Genomic DNA, 19,643 nt, shown 5'->3' on the forward strand with positions numbered 1-19,643 from the left:
TTTAATACGGAGTATTTGCAGAAAATAAAATAAAGCAACCAAAAAAATCATTCAGTACACCTTCATTAGGCCGCATTGTCAAAAGTAACAATGCGCTACTTACATTTTAGGTGAAATTATACTGAAGTCATTTAACATTTTTACAAAATTCCACCTGGTATTGATAGACCACACTTGTGAGTTATTGAATACAGCAAAAAATGTATCTCTGTGTATAACATTATCTTTAAAAATTAAGTTTTTCTGAAAAATGGTACTTTCGCCCCTGCTCTCCCCTACTTATAACCGATGGAGTGATAAAACATGGCCAAATTCAGGAAACACATGTTTTGATCAAATGTATACTGTATAAACGTAACTAAAAGTCTCTTTGGATAAAAGCATCTGTCAAATGCATAAATGTAAATAAATATCTGTACTTTATCATCTTTGAAAACCAAAATACTAGATTGCAATCTGCAAGGGAATGTCAGTGGAATAACAATTAGATTAGAACTCATCTTGTAAGAATGATTTCCACGTGTGAGCGTCTGTGCTCGACTGGGCTTGTCATTAACAGGGTCTCTTCGAGTATAACCATCATCATCTGGACCCAGTCGTGCTACTAAGTTAGTGTCTCACCAACTACTGTATATTCCCACCTTGCGTCAATCTGAATTAGTAAAGTTTATGACATAGAGTACACAAACAAAGTACTGACAACTTTCGCCGAGAATTGCAAACATCATCAATATTGCTAACTTTATTAGCATAACAGGCACAGGTGCTATTCAAGGTGCAAATTCATCTTGCCTAGCCTAATGTTTATGTATGAGAACATATCACAATACGCTGCCACCTAATATGAGTGCAACCAATTACTAATGCTTATACCTCCCCCTTCAGGAAGCCGATGGGCTGCCTTCAAGGACAACAGTAGACATTTACAGAGAAATTAGATGAGCTCACTCTCCTAAATATTCAGAAATCTCCTTAGTTAAAAACGATTTATATCGTATTGAAAAGTTCACTATACGCTGGCATAATAAATTACAAAACGGGTAACCTTAAAGAGAAACTCTGAATTTACCATTTGTGCTGCAGGCTTTTAACCAAAACTAGATCATATTGACTGAACAACAGCACGGTGGTATTTCTTTTAACACAGCGTGAGTTTAGATGTGGTCATTTTGAAAAGTCAATATAGGGAACTGTGACTGGCTCTCGGTTTTAAACAGCGACATAGCTCACGCTAAGTATCAACCTTAGGCAAAACCACAGATCAAGTCCTTTGAATACTTCAGCAGAAATGTTAGTTGTGAACTTGGGATGTATATACTGCAGTTAACATGACTAAACTAATATTTTCAATGTTGTTATTAAAAACATCATTCATTTAAAATACGATAATCTGCACTGCAAAAAAACTAACATTTTAAATAAATTATTCCATTTATGTTTCTCCTTCTGAATGGATTAGATCGTGATTGAATTTCTCATAACTGTTTGGGGACTATTTTCTGTCTCTCTGTAATGACATTACTGTATAGCCAAGGGCTCAGAAAGGACTGGAATAACATGAATTGTGGTTTAGCTATGACTTCAGTGTTGGGATATTACAGGCTATCAGTGGTGAGCAAAACAACCTCAACATTTTTGTAAAGATGGAGAGTTTGGTGTACTTTGTTTTTTAAATCCATGCTGCCACCAAGTGGTGCAGGTGAAAATACAAAAATGTAGAAGACAATGCAAAAACTCATCTCACAATAGCAATACATTAAAAAATGTAAAAAAAAAAAGACATTGCATTTGGTGATAAAATCTTAGAGATTTCATGCTGCTTTTTCTGTTTATTAGGACAGAATATCACTTATTTACATTTACATCATTGCAACTTATTTATCCAAGTCGACTGTTAGTGCATTGACAAGGCACACATTTTTATCAGTATGGGTTCGAACCCATGGCCCATTTGCGCTGCTAATGTAATGCTCAACCACTGAGCTATACAGGACCCAATTCCTTGTTTTGTAACATGCAAATTTTTTAGGGCTGGACAATATATTGTTTCAGCACCAACACAGCTTCAATCACATCGCAAAAAAACTAAATTGGATGCCTTTGCCAGTGTTACACTATACAACAACAACAACAACAAAATATGGCAATGTCAGTCCCCCCAATATTGTGCAGCACTAGCGTGTATACAGTAATGCAGATTGGCATTCAACAATAGCTTAAAAAAACATCTTTAAACATTTTTTTAAACAAACTTTGTCTCAGAGTGAGTAAGATTTATTGCCATGGTAATTGACAGAAACTTTCTAAACTTCTTGTAAAACCAGTGACGCTGCCGCCAATCACCGTCACAAAAATATGACACTTTAAAGAGACACTCCACTTTTTAAAAAAATAAGCTAATTTTCCAGCTCCACTAAAGTTAAACATTTGATTCTTACAGTTTTGGAATCCATTCAGCTGATCCGGGTGTGGCGCTAGCACTTTTAGCATAGCTTAGCACAATCCATTGATTCTAATTAGACCATTAGCATTGCGCTAAAAACAAATCAATGAGTTTCGATATTTTTCCTATTTAAAACTTGACTCTTCTGTAGTTACATCATGTACTAAGACCAACGGAAAATTAAAAGCAATTTTCAGGCAGATATGGCTAGGAACTATACTCTCAAACTGGCGTAATAATCAAGGATTTTGCTGATGTAACATGGCTGCAGCAGGCGTAGTGATATTATGCACTGCTCGAAAATAGTCCCCTGCTATTGAAAGTAAGTAAGGGGACTACATTCGGGCAGTGCGTAATATCACTACAGTATTTAAATAGGAAAAATATCCAAACTCTTTGGTTAGTTTTTAGCGTGATGCTAATGGTCTAATCAGATTCAATGGATTGTGCTAAGCTATGCTAAAAGTGCTAGCGCCAGACCCGGAGATCGACTGAATGGATTCCAAAATGGTAAGAATCAAATGTTTAACTCTAGGGGAGCTGGAAAATGAGCTTATTTTCAAAAAACGTGGAGTGTCGCTTTAAAAGAACATATTTTGACAACAGCACACATACCCTGAAATACTATTTGTCCAGAACCTCATTAACACTTAAGCAATTGCTGTTAATAAGTGTAAAAACTGAAAGAAAAATGTATCCGACAGATAGAAAGACAGGCGTACACAGGGTATTGGGACAACAACACAGCCCCAGGAGACATTAACTCATGGTCGTTGTCTATCACACTACTTTTTTTACCACCATCTGTTTTCCCTTAATTTAAAAATATTCCCCACGATGAGATCCGTCTAAAAATAGGACATTTTTCTCCACGAGACTATGTGATGTGCAAATGAAATGTACTGCAGGTAGTCTACATACCAGTCCTCTTTCTGTCAGCAGACATCCCACTGGTATTGTCATTTATAGACTGTACCTTTATACTTGGGAATGATTATTGTGATAGATAATGCTGTTTGCTTTGTAGATTTTTATGCTTGTTTTGACTGCTTCTGCAAACTTTTTATTATTCACCCTTGAGACTACCAAGCTGTCTATGTTCCCCGTAAAGCTGCTACATGAGACGGGGATTTCTAATGAAGCTCCCCAGGAGAAATTGGTGAGACCGAGGCTTGCTCGAGGTCATTGAGGGGAGAGTGAATCACGGACATTAATCCACTGACAGCTTGGTGGGTTACGTCCCCAAAATAAAGACCTCATCACTGCAATACAGGGTGGCTCATCACAGATTCGGCTCTTGGCTACTATAAATGTCCTCTCAAAATACAATGTGAAGGCAGCATATTCAACTACAAAGATAGCTGATGACTGAAGCAACAATACCTTAAACATGCAATGCAAATTTAGGAATCACACATAAATCCAGACGAATTGCCACTTACCTCACAACTGAACTGCAATTCGGCATCCATTGTTACAATTCTGACGTTGAAAGTTTTGGCTTGTTTCTTTTTGAGGGAATTGAACCCCAAAATCGATGAAAACACACTTGCCATATTAACTGAAGTCGAGAAATCTTATTCTTCAATGGAACAACCTATCTGAATCACTGCTAAACAAACAGGCATTCCTGGTTATAAACTACAAAAAAGGATTACAGTCATCTTTGGTGTGCAAATGTAACCACACTGTGGGAAAGGTGCATCACCACAGGCAGGAAGTTTTCAAACCACCTGTTAACCAATGACTGGTTACATACTGCCCCTTTACTTCCTCTAAAACGCCATCTGTAAAGAAAAACAAAATAACAGAAAGTTACTTAAGACAAACGTATACTATACTACAAGTAAGTTATAAAAACAACTTCAGCTCATTGAAAAACAAGCTAGTTAGACCACTATTAGCATACAGAGCTAATACAACTGTTAACTTATTACAAACGAAGTACATGCTTTTAAAACCTAACTACTTCACAAAAATTTAATTCAAACGAACATTTATTTATGCTTTTAAGGATTTTATCCTGCATGTTTAAGTTTTGTTACTAGAGTTGTTGACAGATTCGACAAGTTAGCTTGTAAGGTGTTCGCTAACTCACCTGGCGAGCTGTAAACATAGGTGAATTCCTGAGATGTGTGAGATTTAACTTACACACCTACACACACGCACTGCTGCTTTGACTGTTTCACACCAAAAACTGAAACTCTGCTCGATCGAGGGCAGGAGGCAGCGCGCATGCGTACTGGCGCAAGCCGCTTAGAGTTTTTTTAATGAGAATATTTACATTGCACAAAACCAGTTAGAACAAATAATAATAAACTTGTAAAATAATAAATATATTCGCAAATTAAATAGCAATGAATCACAATTAAAAATAAATAATATGTAAAACCATAGCTTTAGTAAAATACTTCAAAAAAAAAAAAAAACACTGAAGACACTATTATGTGGGAGAAAACGTTTATAAAACGCTTTTATAAAACATAAAATAACAGAAAAAAGAAAACGTATGGCTTCAATGTTACGAAATATAATGTGCATAATTATTATCCATGTTGCCAACGGATGTTTAAACTGATAAAATAATAAATATATTGGCAAATTAAATAGCAATAAAGGAAGCACAATTTAAAAAAATAGTAATAAAGTAAAACTATAGCTTTAGTAATATACTTTCAAAACCCATTGAAGACACTATGTGAAACAGAGATCTCCATATTTAAAAATACCGAGCGTGTTGTAAATGCTGTAAAAATCCTTGTACATTCAGAGAAAACGTTTATAAAACGCTTTTATAAACATGAAATAACATAAAACTAAAAAAAATATTTGCTTCAAGGTAACGTACGAAATAAAATATGCATTTATTATTGTTGCCTATGTATTAATAATTTATAAAATTTATTAAACATTGAATATGTATTCCCAGAATAAATGTGTAAATGTGTGCACCACTAGTGGGCGTGACCTCATGACAGAATTGGGCGGAACTTCGATGAGGTCATCGTGGTAAACAGAAAAGATGGCGACGCCACACACGGGAGATCGGGTTTTAGGAACAAACGCGCTTATTCCCGAGGGTTTCGTCAAACAGCTGACAGATTTACCAGCGGAAATGTTAGAGCATATATTGTGCTTTCCTGTGCTAAACCATTTCGACATTTGCAGCGTTTCCTGCACGTGCAAGAGACTGCGTGACGTGTGCCACGGCAGGGGGAAGGTTTGGGCGCACCAGTACAAACTCAGGTTGCATTAGTTTAACGCATTTCTCAAAATTTATAATCTCCATCAGCTGCTAGCTTTTGAAGAGATAAGCTTAAATTTGGTCCATTCATGTTAGAAAGTACAGATGCGTCCTTAAACCAGAACTGTGTTAGATCGCGTGCACAGTTTAATGGTGCACCACTTGTCACATACATGTAGAAAGGTACATGTGTTTCATGTTTACTCATTAGATTCGTTCACAGTCCATGTAGGTAAAAGCAACAGATGCACGGATTATTATAATAATTTTAGTGACCTTGACAATAAAAATTGAAGAGGTCCTGTGTCCCCTTGCAAAAATTCCTTAGATATTAATAAATCATAATTTATTTATATAAACTAAGTATCTTTTATTTAATTCAGGGCTCTGGAAGTTATATGTAGTAAGGTTTAATTTTATAGTATATATGGTGTTTTGGCAAACACTTCCTACATACTATTATTTATTATGTTATATACTGAAGGAAATACTAAGCAAGTACACAACTTAATATTTTACCACAGTTTACTATAGTGTACTAGAGTTTTATTTCATATGGGTATGGTTACCAATAAATATTAAAATATTTTGCAAGGAACCGCTATCCTATCCATTGGCAGTTGTAGTTGAAAGCTTTTTTGGAGGCATTGGCCTCATGTTTAAGTTCACTTTAAAGATATCATATTGATCATTGTGTCTTTAATATTTTAGGTGGCCCAGGCTTCAGAGATTTTATCGACAGAACGAGTCATACGATTGGCTGAAAGAATTTAAAACACGGCACGTGGTTGGTCAACAGATACGAAGAACGGTAGAATCTATTTCCAAGAGGTTCTTCACAGAAGTTGTAAGTTTGAAAGTGACCCTGTCACAATTAGTATATTATAATATTAACCGATTTTTCTCGAATTATCATAAATTTGTAAGGTTTGTTAGATGTAATCGGTTTGTTTAGTAACTAACCCAGAGATCTGTAATGCAGCCATGCGTTGGTCAGGTTCTCGGAGACAGCTTTGCAGAAATAGAGTCTCTCGGTGCTCCAGAACACTTCTGTGAAGATGAGCTGCTCACCATTTTGAATTCTGACAAAAGGTTAGAGATGAGCTTATGTCTCCCTTGATCTCATTTTTCATTGCAGCTTATCTAAACAGGATTTATGATTTTTTTTCTTCCTCCTTTCCCAGGAAAAGTTTGACACTTAAGTACTATGCAAAGAAAATCCTCTACTTTCTCCGCCAGCAGAATATTTTGAGAAATCTGAAAGCTTTCCTTGAGCGACCTCCAGAACAGCAGTCAGCCCTCGAAGGTAAAGGCATTGACACGAGAGGTTTTTATTTCTTGTTGATGAAAAATGACTAAATTATCTCGGAAATGTTATAAAGTCCTTTTAATTTTTGTATGGATCAATGAGATAATAAAGTGCATTTTTATTGAACCCTAGATCATAAGCACCATAGGTCTTTTTACATTTTCCAGAATGCAGTGCTTTTGGATGTTATAATGCTACTTGGTTTTATTATATCAAATGAGGCTACATAAATCCCAAAATATATTTGTGAGCCTGTCTGTGAAAACCTATATATGAAGGGTTTGGTTCAAAAATGCGATAAACAGCTTTTTTTTATTAGTTACCACCAAAATCAGTATTGTATCTGGTCAGTTTACGCAAAATCTGATATCCGCCATGTTATTCTGTCATCTTTTCTGTCTTTTTTGCAAAAAGTGACAAACGCCAGTCCTCCTTTTCTGCAGAATGCAATAAATCTGCTCAACCAATCACAGCGCACCATTCCACGCATTGTAAACAATGATGGCGGTGCTTTGAATACACAACGAAACCTAATTTGCATCATCTTGGACTTCGTGATCAACAAACAAACAAAAACAAAATAATACTTTTGATGGCATTGATAAACCTGTGGTGATTTTCTATGGCGGGGAAAAACGTAAGCCATCAAAATTGAATAATTTATTCGAAGTCAACGAAAATCGAGCAGGACCAAAACATTTTACAGCTGATCGCTGTCAAAAAAGTTCAGCGGCGACGTCCCAAGGATGTCAGTGTTCTTTATATGATAAATTAATGTTTAATCAGTGTATACCACTAGTCAACTAAATTAATATAACACAGCAAAGATGAATGCACATTTATATATTGATTCAATAGATTTATAGCATTTAAAAAAAATGTGTCATGGATTTATTGCATTTTGTGAAAAAAATTATCAGTTTTTATAATAAATCTTTAAAGGTCAATTATGGATTTGAATTTTTTATGTTATTATAACCTAAGTGAAAGTTTGTAACAGACAATAGTGGTTTTTATCTTGTTACTTTCTTGGTATAGAAAACACATTTTTACCCAAATAAGTCAAAATGGATGTATTGCGTTTTGGAACCAAACTCTTTATATATATAGACAGAAGTTAAACAAGAATATCGATATATAACATATGTTAATTATTAAATTATTTGTATATTTCATATTTATATATGTATAAAATCACATGTGTTGGCTGATATCTTTACATATGTATTTAAACAAATAGAAAAGATAAAAAAGTTAAAGCACATGCCTTTCTGTTTTCTCCTCTTTTCCAGGGGCTGTTTTGGTCGATCAGTATTGTAACCCCCTTGCTGATGTCACTCTTGAAAGTACATCTGCCCAAATAGAAGACATCATAGACAAGGTGAAGAAATACCTACGAGAGAAAAACGCCACACACCCGATTCTGCGAGCCAGTCAAGGTCGGTCCACGACGACAGATGTGGAAAATTTCATTACAGTAACTGCTCTCGTGTCGCCAGGCTTACAGAAAACATTATTTGTTATTTGATAAAAGCTTTAAGTTTATTGTTGAAAAATGAAATGTCTCCAAGGTCTCTTCGATAACTTCAACAAGTTTTTCAATTTGGCAACTATAAAGTTATTCCTTGTAAAGTCTTCTCCCTACTATTTCTGTCCCCGCTGTTGTTTTCCTAGGTGACTGCTTTGTTCTGGAAGACCTGGAAATACAAAGGCAGGTCATATGCGCTCTCAACGTCGTCCTGTATGAGCAGCTGCAGTACAAGGGCAATGAACGCGACTATTACAATCCCTTGAACTCATACATACATCAGGTACACATGACCAACACCTCGTGTATAATAGAGTGCCACAGAAATATATAAAATCGAATTCTACACAGTTGACATTGTGCTCTCCTGCATCTTCTTTTGTTTAGGTGCTGGTCCGTCGGACAGGCATTCCCATAAGCCTCTCTGTGCTCTACATGACACTGGCCAGGAAATTAGGAGTCCCACTCGAGCCTGTCAACTTCCCCAACCACTTTCTGCTTCGCTGGTGCCAAAATCAAAGGAGGTGGGTTTTGCTTTTTGCATTCCAGCTACATAAGATGCCACAAATCCAGTTTAACAACAATTCTGTGCTTTTATCTCATTGTCATTTTTTAATAAGTGAATATATAAAATATCACTTGTCTTAATATGCTTTGAATGTTACAATAGCATTTAGAGATGCACCGATAGATCGGCCAATAATCTGTATTGGTCAATAAAAGCAATTTTTCACACTATCAGCTATCGGACTATAGTATAAAAAAGCCGATAGTCATGGCCAATATATCCTGTCAGTCAAAAGAGAACAGAAAAATGCAATACATTTGAACTCTGTGTATAGACCATTTTGCAAGATGTAAACAACACACTGGTCCAGAAGCACTTCATGTTTCAGTTTTTTTTATCACTACATAAACGTTGGGATAAAATACAACCAACAGAACATATAAAACTGAATCAAAAAGTTAAACAAACATCTTTAAGATATATGTGAAATAAAGAAAACCAGTACAAATTGAAACAGGAAGTGTTTCTGGACCAGTTGTTGTTTACATCTTGCAAAATTGTCTGTAGAAAATATAAAGAAACATCACTAGTTTAAACTCACAATGAAATGGAAGTTGCATTTGTCTTATTTACCCCGTCGTGACGTATTATGAGTGAAACGGCTTCTGAAATTAGAAAAAATTTAGGACTGGAATTGAATTCGTCCATCAAGAATTTATTGAATTGTTGAAAGTTGGGTCATGATGCTTTTTTCCTTTACCGATGAGGGCACAAACATTTTTTTTAAGTATTTTTTTTTAAATACCACAATATTCCAAAAAAATAAGTTTTTAATTTCATTGTGAGTTTATTCATTATATGAATGAATAACATTCAGAAAATTTAATCTTTAGAATTTAGTTAATGCAAGTTAAAGGAACACGTCCACATTTTGGGAATTTAGCTTATTCACTGTATCCCCCAGAGTTAGATAAGTCCATACATACCTTTCTCATCTCCGTGCATGCTGTAACTCTGTCTGACACAGCCCCCGCTAGCTTAGCTTAGCACAAAGACTGGAAGTGAATGGCTCCAGTAGGGGTGCTTAACGATTAATCGCGATTCATCGATAGCAGAATAAAAGTTTTTGTTTACATCATATATGTGTGTGAACTGTGTATAATAATTATGTATATATAAATATGCACACATGCATGTATAATTATTAGAAAAAAATATATTTATATATTAGGTATTTATATTTATATATAATATAAATTATAAATAAATATACAAATGTATATACACATGTAAACATTTCTTAAATATATACATGCATGTGTGTGCATTTATTTATACAAAGTTATTATATACAGTTCACACATATATATGATGTAAAACAAAAACTTTTATTCTGCTATCGATTAATCGCGATTAATCGTTAAGCACCCATAGGCTCCAGCTGCTCCCAAGAAGTAACAAAATAACGCAAACATTTTCCTATTTGTGGGTTGTGATTTGTATAGTCACAACGTGTACAAAAAATAAGTTCATATGAGACTTTATTGACTTTATTGGACCTCAACAGATTACGGTTTCAGTGCAGCTTCAAAGGGCTCTAAATGATCCCAAATGAGGCATATGGGTCTTATCTAGCAAAACAATCGTCATTTTTGGCAAGAGAAATAAAAACCTTTTAAACCACAAATTCTCGTCTTGCACTAGCCGTGTGACGAGCCAGCGTGACCTTACGAAATGCGTAAGCACGTTGAAAGGTCATGCGTCACAAATGTGAAACATTAATTTTTATAATTTCACATACAACAACGTCGGAACAGTCCACTTTCTCCACACTTGTAAACACTGGGGTGTCATGCATCATGGCACATCACAAGGCTAGTCCAAGACGAGAAGTTGACGATCATTTAAAGACCCTTATGCCTTGGTTGGGATCGTTTAGAGCCCTCTGAAGCTGCGTTGAAACTGTAAACTGTTAACATCGACTAAAGTCTATAAAAATGAGAAAAATCCTGGAATGTTTTCTTCAAAAATCTTAATTTCTTCTCAGCTGACAAAGAAGTAAATTATCAAGATTTGTTTTAAGAAATTGGAGTATTCCAAGAATAATTGGTTATCATATCAGTGGAAAATTTAAGATGACTAATGTGCTGTTTCACAGGAGTGGCGACATTTACGACTACGTTTACATTGATGCATTTGGGAACGGCAAGCAGCTGGCTGCTAAAGAGTGCGAGTATCTAATCAGACACCAGGTGACAGCAGATTACTACGGTGCAATAAGCACTGGGGAACTACTCCTGCGGATGGTGGGAAATCTGCTTAATATCGGCAAAAGAGGGTGAGACACCGTAGGATTTTTACAGACTGCATTGTAGCTATACTTGATATTAAAGCAAAAAAAAAAAAAATGGGTGGGGAAAGGGGTGGAATCTGAAAAAATAAGTCTTGACAGAAGATGGATGGGATCACTTACAGCACCTTTAATGTGTTTAACAATACTTTTATATCTTTTTGGGTTTTCATGCAGGCGTTTGTAGCTTATAAACAAATATTTCTTCGATGCAGATTTTCACACAAAGTTTGTACGCTGCATGGGTTGTCATTAGTAAACCAGTCGGGGAACCGTGTAGGTATAGTCTGTGTTTTATGTAAATTAAATGTGTAGGTGGATTTTCATCAGCCAGCCTAAAAGTTAAATAGTCAGTGTTGTGTTTGTTTTCTGTCTAGGGAAGGGAACGAGAAATCCTATCAGCTCCTGCGGGACTCCCTGGATCTCTACCTCACTATTAATCCTGATAACGTTCAGTATCTTCTGCTGCAGGCACGGCTTTATTTCCACCTGGGCATCTGGCCGGAGAAAGTAAGCAAGCATCTATGATCTATTACACTAATTATTCACAAGTTCACATGCCTCTTTGGGCATCAATGATAGCTTTTAAAGGATTAGTCAATAAAAAAAAAAAAATCCAGATAATTTACTCACTACCATGTCATCCAAAATGTTGATTTCTTTCTTTGTTTAGTCGAGAAGAAATTATGTTTTTTGAGGAAAACATTGCAGGATTTTTCTCATTTTAATGGACTTTAATAGACCCCAACACATTGCCGATTCAAAGGACTCTAAATGATCCCAAAAAAGGCATAAGGGTCTTATCTAGTGAAACGATTGTCATTTTTGGCAAGAAAAATAAAAAATATGCGATTTTAAACCACAACTTCTCGTCTTCCTCCGGTCATGTAATTGTGTAATGACGTCGAAAGGTCACATCACGTGTTACATATATGAAACTCACACTTGCGGACCATTTTAAACAAATAAACTGACACAAAGACATTAATTTATCATTCCACATACTACAAAGTCGGAACGGTCCTCTTTCTCCACACTTGTAAACACTCAGGCGTAGTTTCGCATACGTCATCCGTGACCTCTTGACGTATTAAGTGAGGTCTCGCGACCGGAGAAAGACAAGAAGTTGTGGTTTAAAAGTGCATATTTTTTATTTTTCTTGCCAAAAATAACAATCGTTTCGCTAGATAAGACCCTTATGCCTCTTTTGGGATCGTTTAGAGTCCTTTGAAACTGCAATTTTAAACTGCATTAAAACTGTTACGTGTTGGGGTCCATTAAAGTCCATTAAAATGAGAAAAATCCTGGAATGTTTTTCTCAAAAAACATTATTTCTTCTCGACTGAACTAAGAAAGACATGAACATTTTGGATGACATGGTGGCGAGTAAATTATCTGGATTTTTTTTTTTTTTAAATGGATTTATCCTTTAATATTAAATCGAGCACTGTGTCCGAAATCACTGACAGATGTGCTTTATTATTAAAACAGTGCATTCTATATAGTATGTGTGGGTGCAGTATCAATACATTTTGGACATACCGTTTGACCTATGACGTAATCAGAACAACTGCAACCATAATTTATGTATGCATTGTTTAACATAAAGTACAATTAAACCATAAGGAATACATTTCTTGGTACCTAAATCACTTAAAGACCCGCCCCGTTCATAGATTTCTGGGATTTTTATTATATTCATACTCGAAATATGGTGCAGTTATTGAACAATACTGTCCATCGAATGCACACATAGAAATCTAGCTGAAAATCTAGTAGGTCATCCGGGTACTTTTTGCACACTACTCGTCTACTATATAGTCTGGCAGACAGTGGTTTCGTACGCAACAATTTGTGGTAAAGTTAAGAACTGGCCTGGTAAGTAAACATTACAGGTTCAAGCTGTGCAAGCAGAGATAGACAATACAACAATACATTACACCATTGTGCTGCTAAGTAATGCATTTTAATCTCAGGTTACAGCAGGGCGGTGGTGCCAATACTGTGAACTCTCATACTCACTTTGGATAAAGGCATTTGCCGAATTTGTCTCTCTCAGATCTAACAGGAACATTTAAAATAAAACATCAACTTGATATATTAAATGTAACAAAATTTGTTCCCCACATGTTGTCCAACTTAAAGCTTGAAAATATTTTGACGAATTTGTGGTAGATAATTAAGATTCCTTCAAATTAACCCCATCCACTAACCCATTTTTCTATGTACTTATTACTTAAATCCACTGTAGGCCTATAATTCATGTGGTAATATGATAATAAGCTATCTTTTTGTTATCCGTCTCAGGTGTTGGATATCCTCCAGCACATTCAGGCTCTGGACCCATCTCAGCACGGCGCTGTGGGTTATCTGGTTCAACACACCCTTGAGCACATCCAGCACAAAAGACATCCGGCAGAACCGGAGGTTAAGAGACACAGCGCGCTGGAGAACAAGGACGTGCAGTACTCCGTAGGTCTCGTCATGAAGCATAAAAGGTACAAGCGAAACCAACCAAAATAAATGCATTATTCTATTTATCCTAAGTAGTAGTCGCATTAAGAGTCGTCCATTTATTCAGAAACAGGGGGAACAATTTAACTTCCTGTTTATAGGTTAAAGGCACAATATGTAAGATTTTGCATTAAAGGAACACACCACCGTTTCTCAACATTTTACTATGTTTTTACCCTTAACTTAGACGTATTAATACATCACAATCTTTTTTCAATGCATGCACTTAATCTTTGTACAGCATGTCGTGAATGTGTTAGCATTTAGCCTAGCCCCATTCATTCCTTAGGATCCAAACAGGGATGAATTTAGAAGCCACCAAACACTTTCATATTTTCTCTATTTAAAGACTGTTACATGAGTAGTTAGACGAGTGAGTATGGTGGCATAAAATAAAACATGGTGATTGTTAAGCGAATAAAAAATGAGAACTATATCGTATGGCGGAAGAGCACTTAGTTTGCAGCACTTTGACCTTGGGCGCAGTAATATTGATGGAAGTTTGAGCGATGTTACTGCGCGCAGAGGTCGAAGTGCAGCAAACTAAGTGCCATACAATATGTGACCCGTCACGGAAACCAGGGACTCAAGTCGGCAGCACAAGTTTCGAGAAAATGAGAAACAAAGTTTTTTTTTCGAAATTTGTGATTTTCGTTTTATTGCAGAATCTGTTAGTTGAGATCACGAAGAAGCCTCTCCATGTTTGAGATAGCAGTTTTTGTATATTTAAAAGCGTACATTTTGCGGTTAAAATAGGCTTGTTTTTCCGGAGATTCTAGCGTGCAGCGGGGGGCGTCATTGTCTTTGTGTATATTTACATACTGTATAAGCTTGTGTTTTCGCCTCCGCCCCCAAAGGGAACAGCGTGACTACTAAATAAGGATAGTTCGCCCAAAAATGAAAATAATGTAAGTAATGACTCACCCTTATGTCGTTCTAACCTCGGAAGACCTCCGTTCATCTTCGGAACACAGTTTAAGATGTTTTATCGTTAGATTTAGTCCGAGAGCTTTCCCCTTCATTGAAAATCTATGTATGGTTTCCATGTCCAGAAAGTTAATAAAAACATCATCAAAGTAGTCCATGTGACATCAGTGGGTCAGTAAGATTGTGTTGATGCATCGAAAATACAGTTTGGTCCAAAAATAGCAGAATTACGACTTTATTCAGCATTGTCTTCTCTTCCGGCTCGAGCGTGAAGTCACGTGACTGTAGTGACGCGCTGCCCTGTTCCTCAGACATGTTTGCTAAGTTTTTTTTTTTTTTTCAAACTTATAGCCTGCGTCTCCCCAGACTGTAAAGCTCGGGCGCACAAAACAAAAGAAAAATAAAAGAAGCTGGGGCGGAACAAATAACAGTCAGCCGCATCGTACGTCAGCCGCGTCACTGACTTTATGCGGCGCCGCAGTCGGAAGACGTCAAAGTACCGCGAGAGCTCTTCAAGAAATCTTACGGAGTAGTTTAATTTCGACTCGCTCTCGCGGTACTTTGACGTCATCTCCATGTCAGTTCTTGCAGCGCAGCATGAGTCCAGACACACAGACGTTACACAGATATCGTTGTGTTCTTCATATAATTGGCTACATGTTTTGTCTATCAATATTTTCCATGAAGTCATTGGCTGATGGAGGAACGAGCGAGCCATTGGTAACCTCTCTAAAGGATGTCACGTTTTCGACGGCGCTGTTTGGATGATCTATTATACTACTTCCCTATTTTAAATACAAACTTTGAAGGCGGGTTCATGTGTTTAACGTGTAAGCTCATATACCCTTACATGTTACGATTTAAATAGTCTTCAGATTATATATTATATTGTATTACCAGACATTCATGCGAAATCTGATGTAAACAATCTATATTTCACGGATTATACGCATTTGTGGACAAATATGGTCATTGGATAATATGAAACAGACTGGATTCGACTTGTGATCCCCACAAAGGTAAAAGAGTCATGTTTATTTTTGCGGGTTGTCATTTGGTCATAAAATACTACATATGATGCTAGAACATCTCAAAAAGGGTTTTACAGGGGGCATGGCTTAGCTAAATGAGATGTAAATGAGCCCTATTGTCTCCCCCAGCTGAAAAGAAGAGTCCCTTTCGTCTCGATTTTCTCGGTTTGAGTATTTCTGAGTTCCTATATTCAAATGGCCACAACTTCTCCAAATCTTATCAGATTTCCATGTGTTACACATCGTTGGAAAGCTTAGAAACTGCACTTTCAGAATCTGTGAATAACTCAAAATGCCCAGATCCGACTTGTGTCCCTACTTTCCGTGACTGGTCACATATAGTTCTTCTAAATATATCCCTGTTTGGATCCTAAGGAATGAATGGGGCTAGGCTAAATGCTAACACATTCACGACGCGCTGTACAAAAATTAAGTGCATGCATTGAAAAAAGATAGAGATGTATTAATTAGTCTAAGTTGAGGTAAGAACATAGTAAACACAGTGGTGTTTTCCTTTAAAATAGCTTATAGTACAGCGTTATATTTTGTTCACATGTATACATAGAGTATTCCAAATGTCTTCAACAATGTTTGAATACTTAAAAAGCTTTCCGCCCCTGTTTATAGGGTCACATGTCAATCGTGTCATGTCCGGGTTATCCTTGGTTTCTGCTTTTGCATCATATATAAACCATAGGTGTGTTTGACTTCATGTATTATTGCGCAGACCGATCAGCCTATGACATCAAAGTATCGCAAGAGCGACTTGAAAGCAGATAGTTTGATCAATATGCGCAGTGCCGCATGCGAACGTAGTAACGTCTATCGAGCCACACTGTGGGCTTACATTATAATGTAATGGTCATAAAACTTCATTACATTATCCATGAAGATGATTTGTGGGTCCTGTCAGATTTATTCCTGTCAACAGGGAATTTAAAGACTAAAACTCCCTTTTAACAGCGCCATCAAGCTGCAGCTGTCATCGTTGTTGTTTAGCGGCCTCTAGTGGTGAAAATTGCATATTGTGCCTTTAATATGACCGTTTTCTGCTAAATGAATTGTGCTTTTGCTGTTTAAAAAATTATTATTACGTTTATACAATATTTTGAGTGTTTTTAAGCTGTACAATTGCTTCGTAGGTCAGGCTATAACTGTGTTATATATGGATGGGATCCTACATGTACGATGAGTCAGGAGTGGATTAACACTATGAGGGTCCATCAGCTGTCTAAGGGTTCTGATCAGCCCTTCTACAATGTCTTGGTACAGGACGGGACCTGTAGATATGCTGCACAGGGTGGGTCGGCCCTTTATTTACTTTTCTTTTCATGTTGATTAATGGGTGGTTAAATTAGGGAAGTAAAAAATACATCTTAAAGGGACACTCCACTTTTTTTGAAAATATGCTAATTTCCCAGCTCCCCGAGAGTTAAACATTTGATTTTTACCATTTTGGAATCCATTCAGCTGATCTCCGGGTCTGGCTGTACCACTTTTATCATAGCTAAGCACAATCCATTGAAACGGATTAGACCATTAGCATCGCGTTAAAAAATAACCATAGAGTTTCAATATTTTTCCTTTTTAAAACTTGACTCTTCTGTAGTTACATCGTGTACTAAGACCGACGGAAAATTAAAAGTTGTGATTTTCTAGGCAGACATGGCGTAATAATCAAGGACTTTTCTGCTGTAACATGGCTGCAGTAGGCGACGGCGTAGTGATATTACGCAGCAGCTGAAAATAGTCCCCTTAGTAACTTTCAATAGCAGGGGCCTACTTTCGTGCAATGCGTAATATTATTGCACCTCCTACAGCCATGTTACGGCAGCAAAGTCCTTGATTATTACACCAGAATGAGAGTATAGTTCCTAGCCATATCTGACTAGAAAATCGCAACTTTTAATTTTAATACACTTTTAATACACGATGTAACTACAGAAGAGTCAAGTTTTAAATAGGAAAAATATCAAAACTCTTTAGTTATTTTTGAGCGGGATGCTAATGGTCTAATCAGATTCAATGGAATATGCTAAGCTATGCTAAAAGTGGTACCGCCAGACCCGGAGATCGGCTTAATGGATTCCAAAACGGTAAAAATCAAATGTTTATCTCTAGAGGAGCTGGAAAAAAGCCTATTTTCTAAAAAGTGGTGTGTCCCTTTAAATGATTCGATTTGATTTATGGGTTATGTGCATTTCTAGTCTCTGAAAACTGGGACTTTGTCGTGATTGCTCTGAATTTCATCAGCATCACTGAATCGTTTCTTCAGGGGAAATGCTGTTAATTAAAGACCTCTTTTATTTCAACATCGTAATGGTCGCAAATTACTTTCTCTGCAGAGAATCTCGAACCTCACGGCTCCCCGCTGGAGATCGCCCACCCTGAGGTCGGACGCTACTTCACCGAGTTCTCCGACACCCATTACATCGCCAATGAGGAGCTTTATGCACGTTACCCGGAGGACATGTGCAAGACCCACAGGACTGTAGAGGAGCTTTACCACGGTCACACGCCGAACTTAGTGCAGCCGCCGGAACCCATCGCCAATTTCCAAGAACACGATTTATTAGACCCTTAGAACGAAATGTCAACACCCATCTGTTAATGCTCACCCACTTTTACACAGTCTCACCACAAGAACTAACTAAATAGCACTGATGTGGGACTAATCGCTAGTTTACTGGTATTAATAAAGCCAAAAGCTGTAGTCATTTCCTTTGTACAACATCCAGTTATAATTGCAGCTGTCACTCACAGCTGCACATGTAGACGGTGCTCAAACCACAAACACGAAAAATGTTGTAAGGTAACAGTATATGTGTGAATGCTCATAAATGTATTTCAGTAATGTGTAAACTATGTAAAATAATAGATGATAAAGGATCTGAATATGTGTATATGTGATCTGCTTCAGGTCCACTTTACTACATTTCATGCTTGATGGATCTCTGTAATAATATCTGACTGAATTAATGCACTACTAATGTTACATCTCTTAAAGGGATAGTTCACCAAAAAATGAAAATTCTGTTATATATTTCTCATCCTGAACCTGTATGAATTTCTTTTTTCTGATGAACACAAAAAGAAGATATTTTGGTAAATGTTGGTAAGCACACACACAGCTGATTGTAACCATTGACTTCCATAGTAGGAAAACCAAAAAACGATGGAATTCAATGGGTACCAAGTGTGTGCTTACCATCATTTATCAAAATATCTTCATAATCATTTATCACAATGCTTATATAATATTTGTTGGAAGTCAATGGGTACCGTCAACTGTGTGCTTATATCATTAATAAAAATATCTTCTTTTGTGTTCATCAAATAAAAAAACTCATACTGGTTTAGAACAACATGAGGGTGAGTAAATGATGACAGAATTTTCATTTTTGGGTGAACTATCCCTTTAACAAACATGCACTTCACATGACATTGAAAAAATGTCTAAAATATTTTGTATTGTTTATTTCCACATAAAAAATGGGTTGCTCAAGAAAATCTTGGCTCATAGTGGTTGTAAATATGAGAATATAAATGAATCACAATAAAAGAAGAAGCTTGAAATCTGGTGGTCTATTTATCTATAATAGTTTATTTATTACTATTATAAAGTTAAGAGGTGTTTCGTGTGTAAAAAGAACCAGGGTGTAGTTTTGGAAAGTGTAAATATTTTTATTTATTTCTGAGGCATGTTTACCACGTAACACAGCCAGCAATTTTGCTTTTAAAAGCCGTCGAAATACAGACGTTCAGACTAAGGCCCAAAAAAATGCAATA

The 19,643-nt window shown here is 36.5% G+C and overlaps 2 protein-coding genes across 2 annotated transcripts in view; one reads left to right on the top strand and one right to left on the bottom strand.

Moving 5' to 3' along the window:
- The window catches only part of nf2a (NF2, moesin-ezrin-radixin like (MERLIN) tumor suppressor a), a 49,129-nt gene extending 44,445 nt beyond the window's left edge, over nt 1-4,684 (bottom strand). Inside the window, exons 1-2 of the mRNA XM_065250940.1 lie at nt 4,542-4,684; nt 3,886-4,230 (exon numbers count right to left, since the gene is read on the bottom strand). Coding sequence (XP_065107012.1) covers nt 3,886-3,999 — 114 coding nt within the window. The 5' untranslated portion in view covers nt 4,000-4,230; nt 4,542-4,684. The remainder of the gene's footprint in view (nt 1-3,885; nt 4,231-4,541) is intronic.
- Nucleotides 4,685-5,439: 755 nt separating this feature from the next.
- fbxo21 (F-box protein 21) lies at nt 5,440-19,430 on the top strand. Its single transcript, XM_065250939.1, has 12 exons — nt 5,440-5,689; nt 6,399-6,534; nt 6,670-6,779; nt 6,872-6,993; nt 8,289-8,435; nt 8,671-8,807; nt 8,912-9,048; nt 11,191-11,370; nt 11,760-11,892; nt 13,690-13,880; nt 16,997-17,154; nt 18,200-19,430. The coding sequence occupies exons 1-12, from the start codon at nt 5,466-5,468 to the stop codon at nt 18,436-18,438; spliced, it is 1,914 nt and encodes a 637-aa protein (XP_065107011.1). The 5' UTR covers nt 5,440-5,465; the 3' UTR covers nt 18,439-19,430.
- Nucleotides 19,431-19,643: the final 213 nt, after the last annotated feature.

This window comes from Paramisgurnus dabryanus, chromosome 5, assembly GCF_030506205.2.
Source record: "Paramisgurnus dabryanus chromosome 5, PD_genome_1.1, whole genome shotgun sequence".
NCBI lineage: Eukaryota > Metazoa > Chordata > Actinopteri > Cypriniformes > Cobitidae > Paramisgurnus > Paramisgurnus dabryanus.

Coding starts and splice junctions, on each gene's coding strand:
- fbxo21 (XM_065250939.1), top strand. CDS start 5,466: ATGGCGACGCCACACACGGGAGATCGGGTTTTAGGAACAAACGCGCTT. Junction 8,436..8,670: donor GATTCTGCGAGCCAGTCAAG/GTCGGTCCACGA, acceptor TTGTTTTCCTAG/GTGACTGCTTTGTTCTGGAA. Junction 9,049..11,190: donor TGGTGCCAAAATCAAAGGAG/GTGGGTTTTGCT, acceptor GCTGTTTCACAG/GAGTGGCGACATTTACGACT.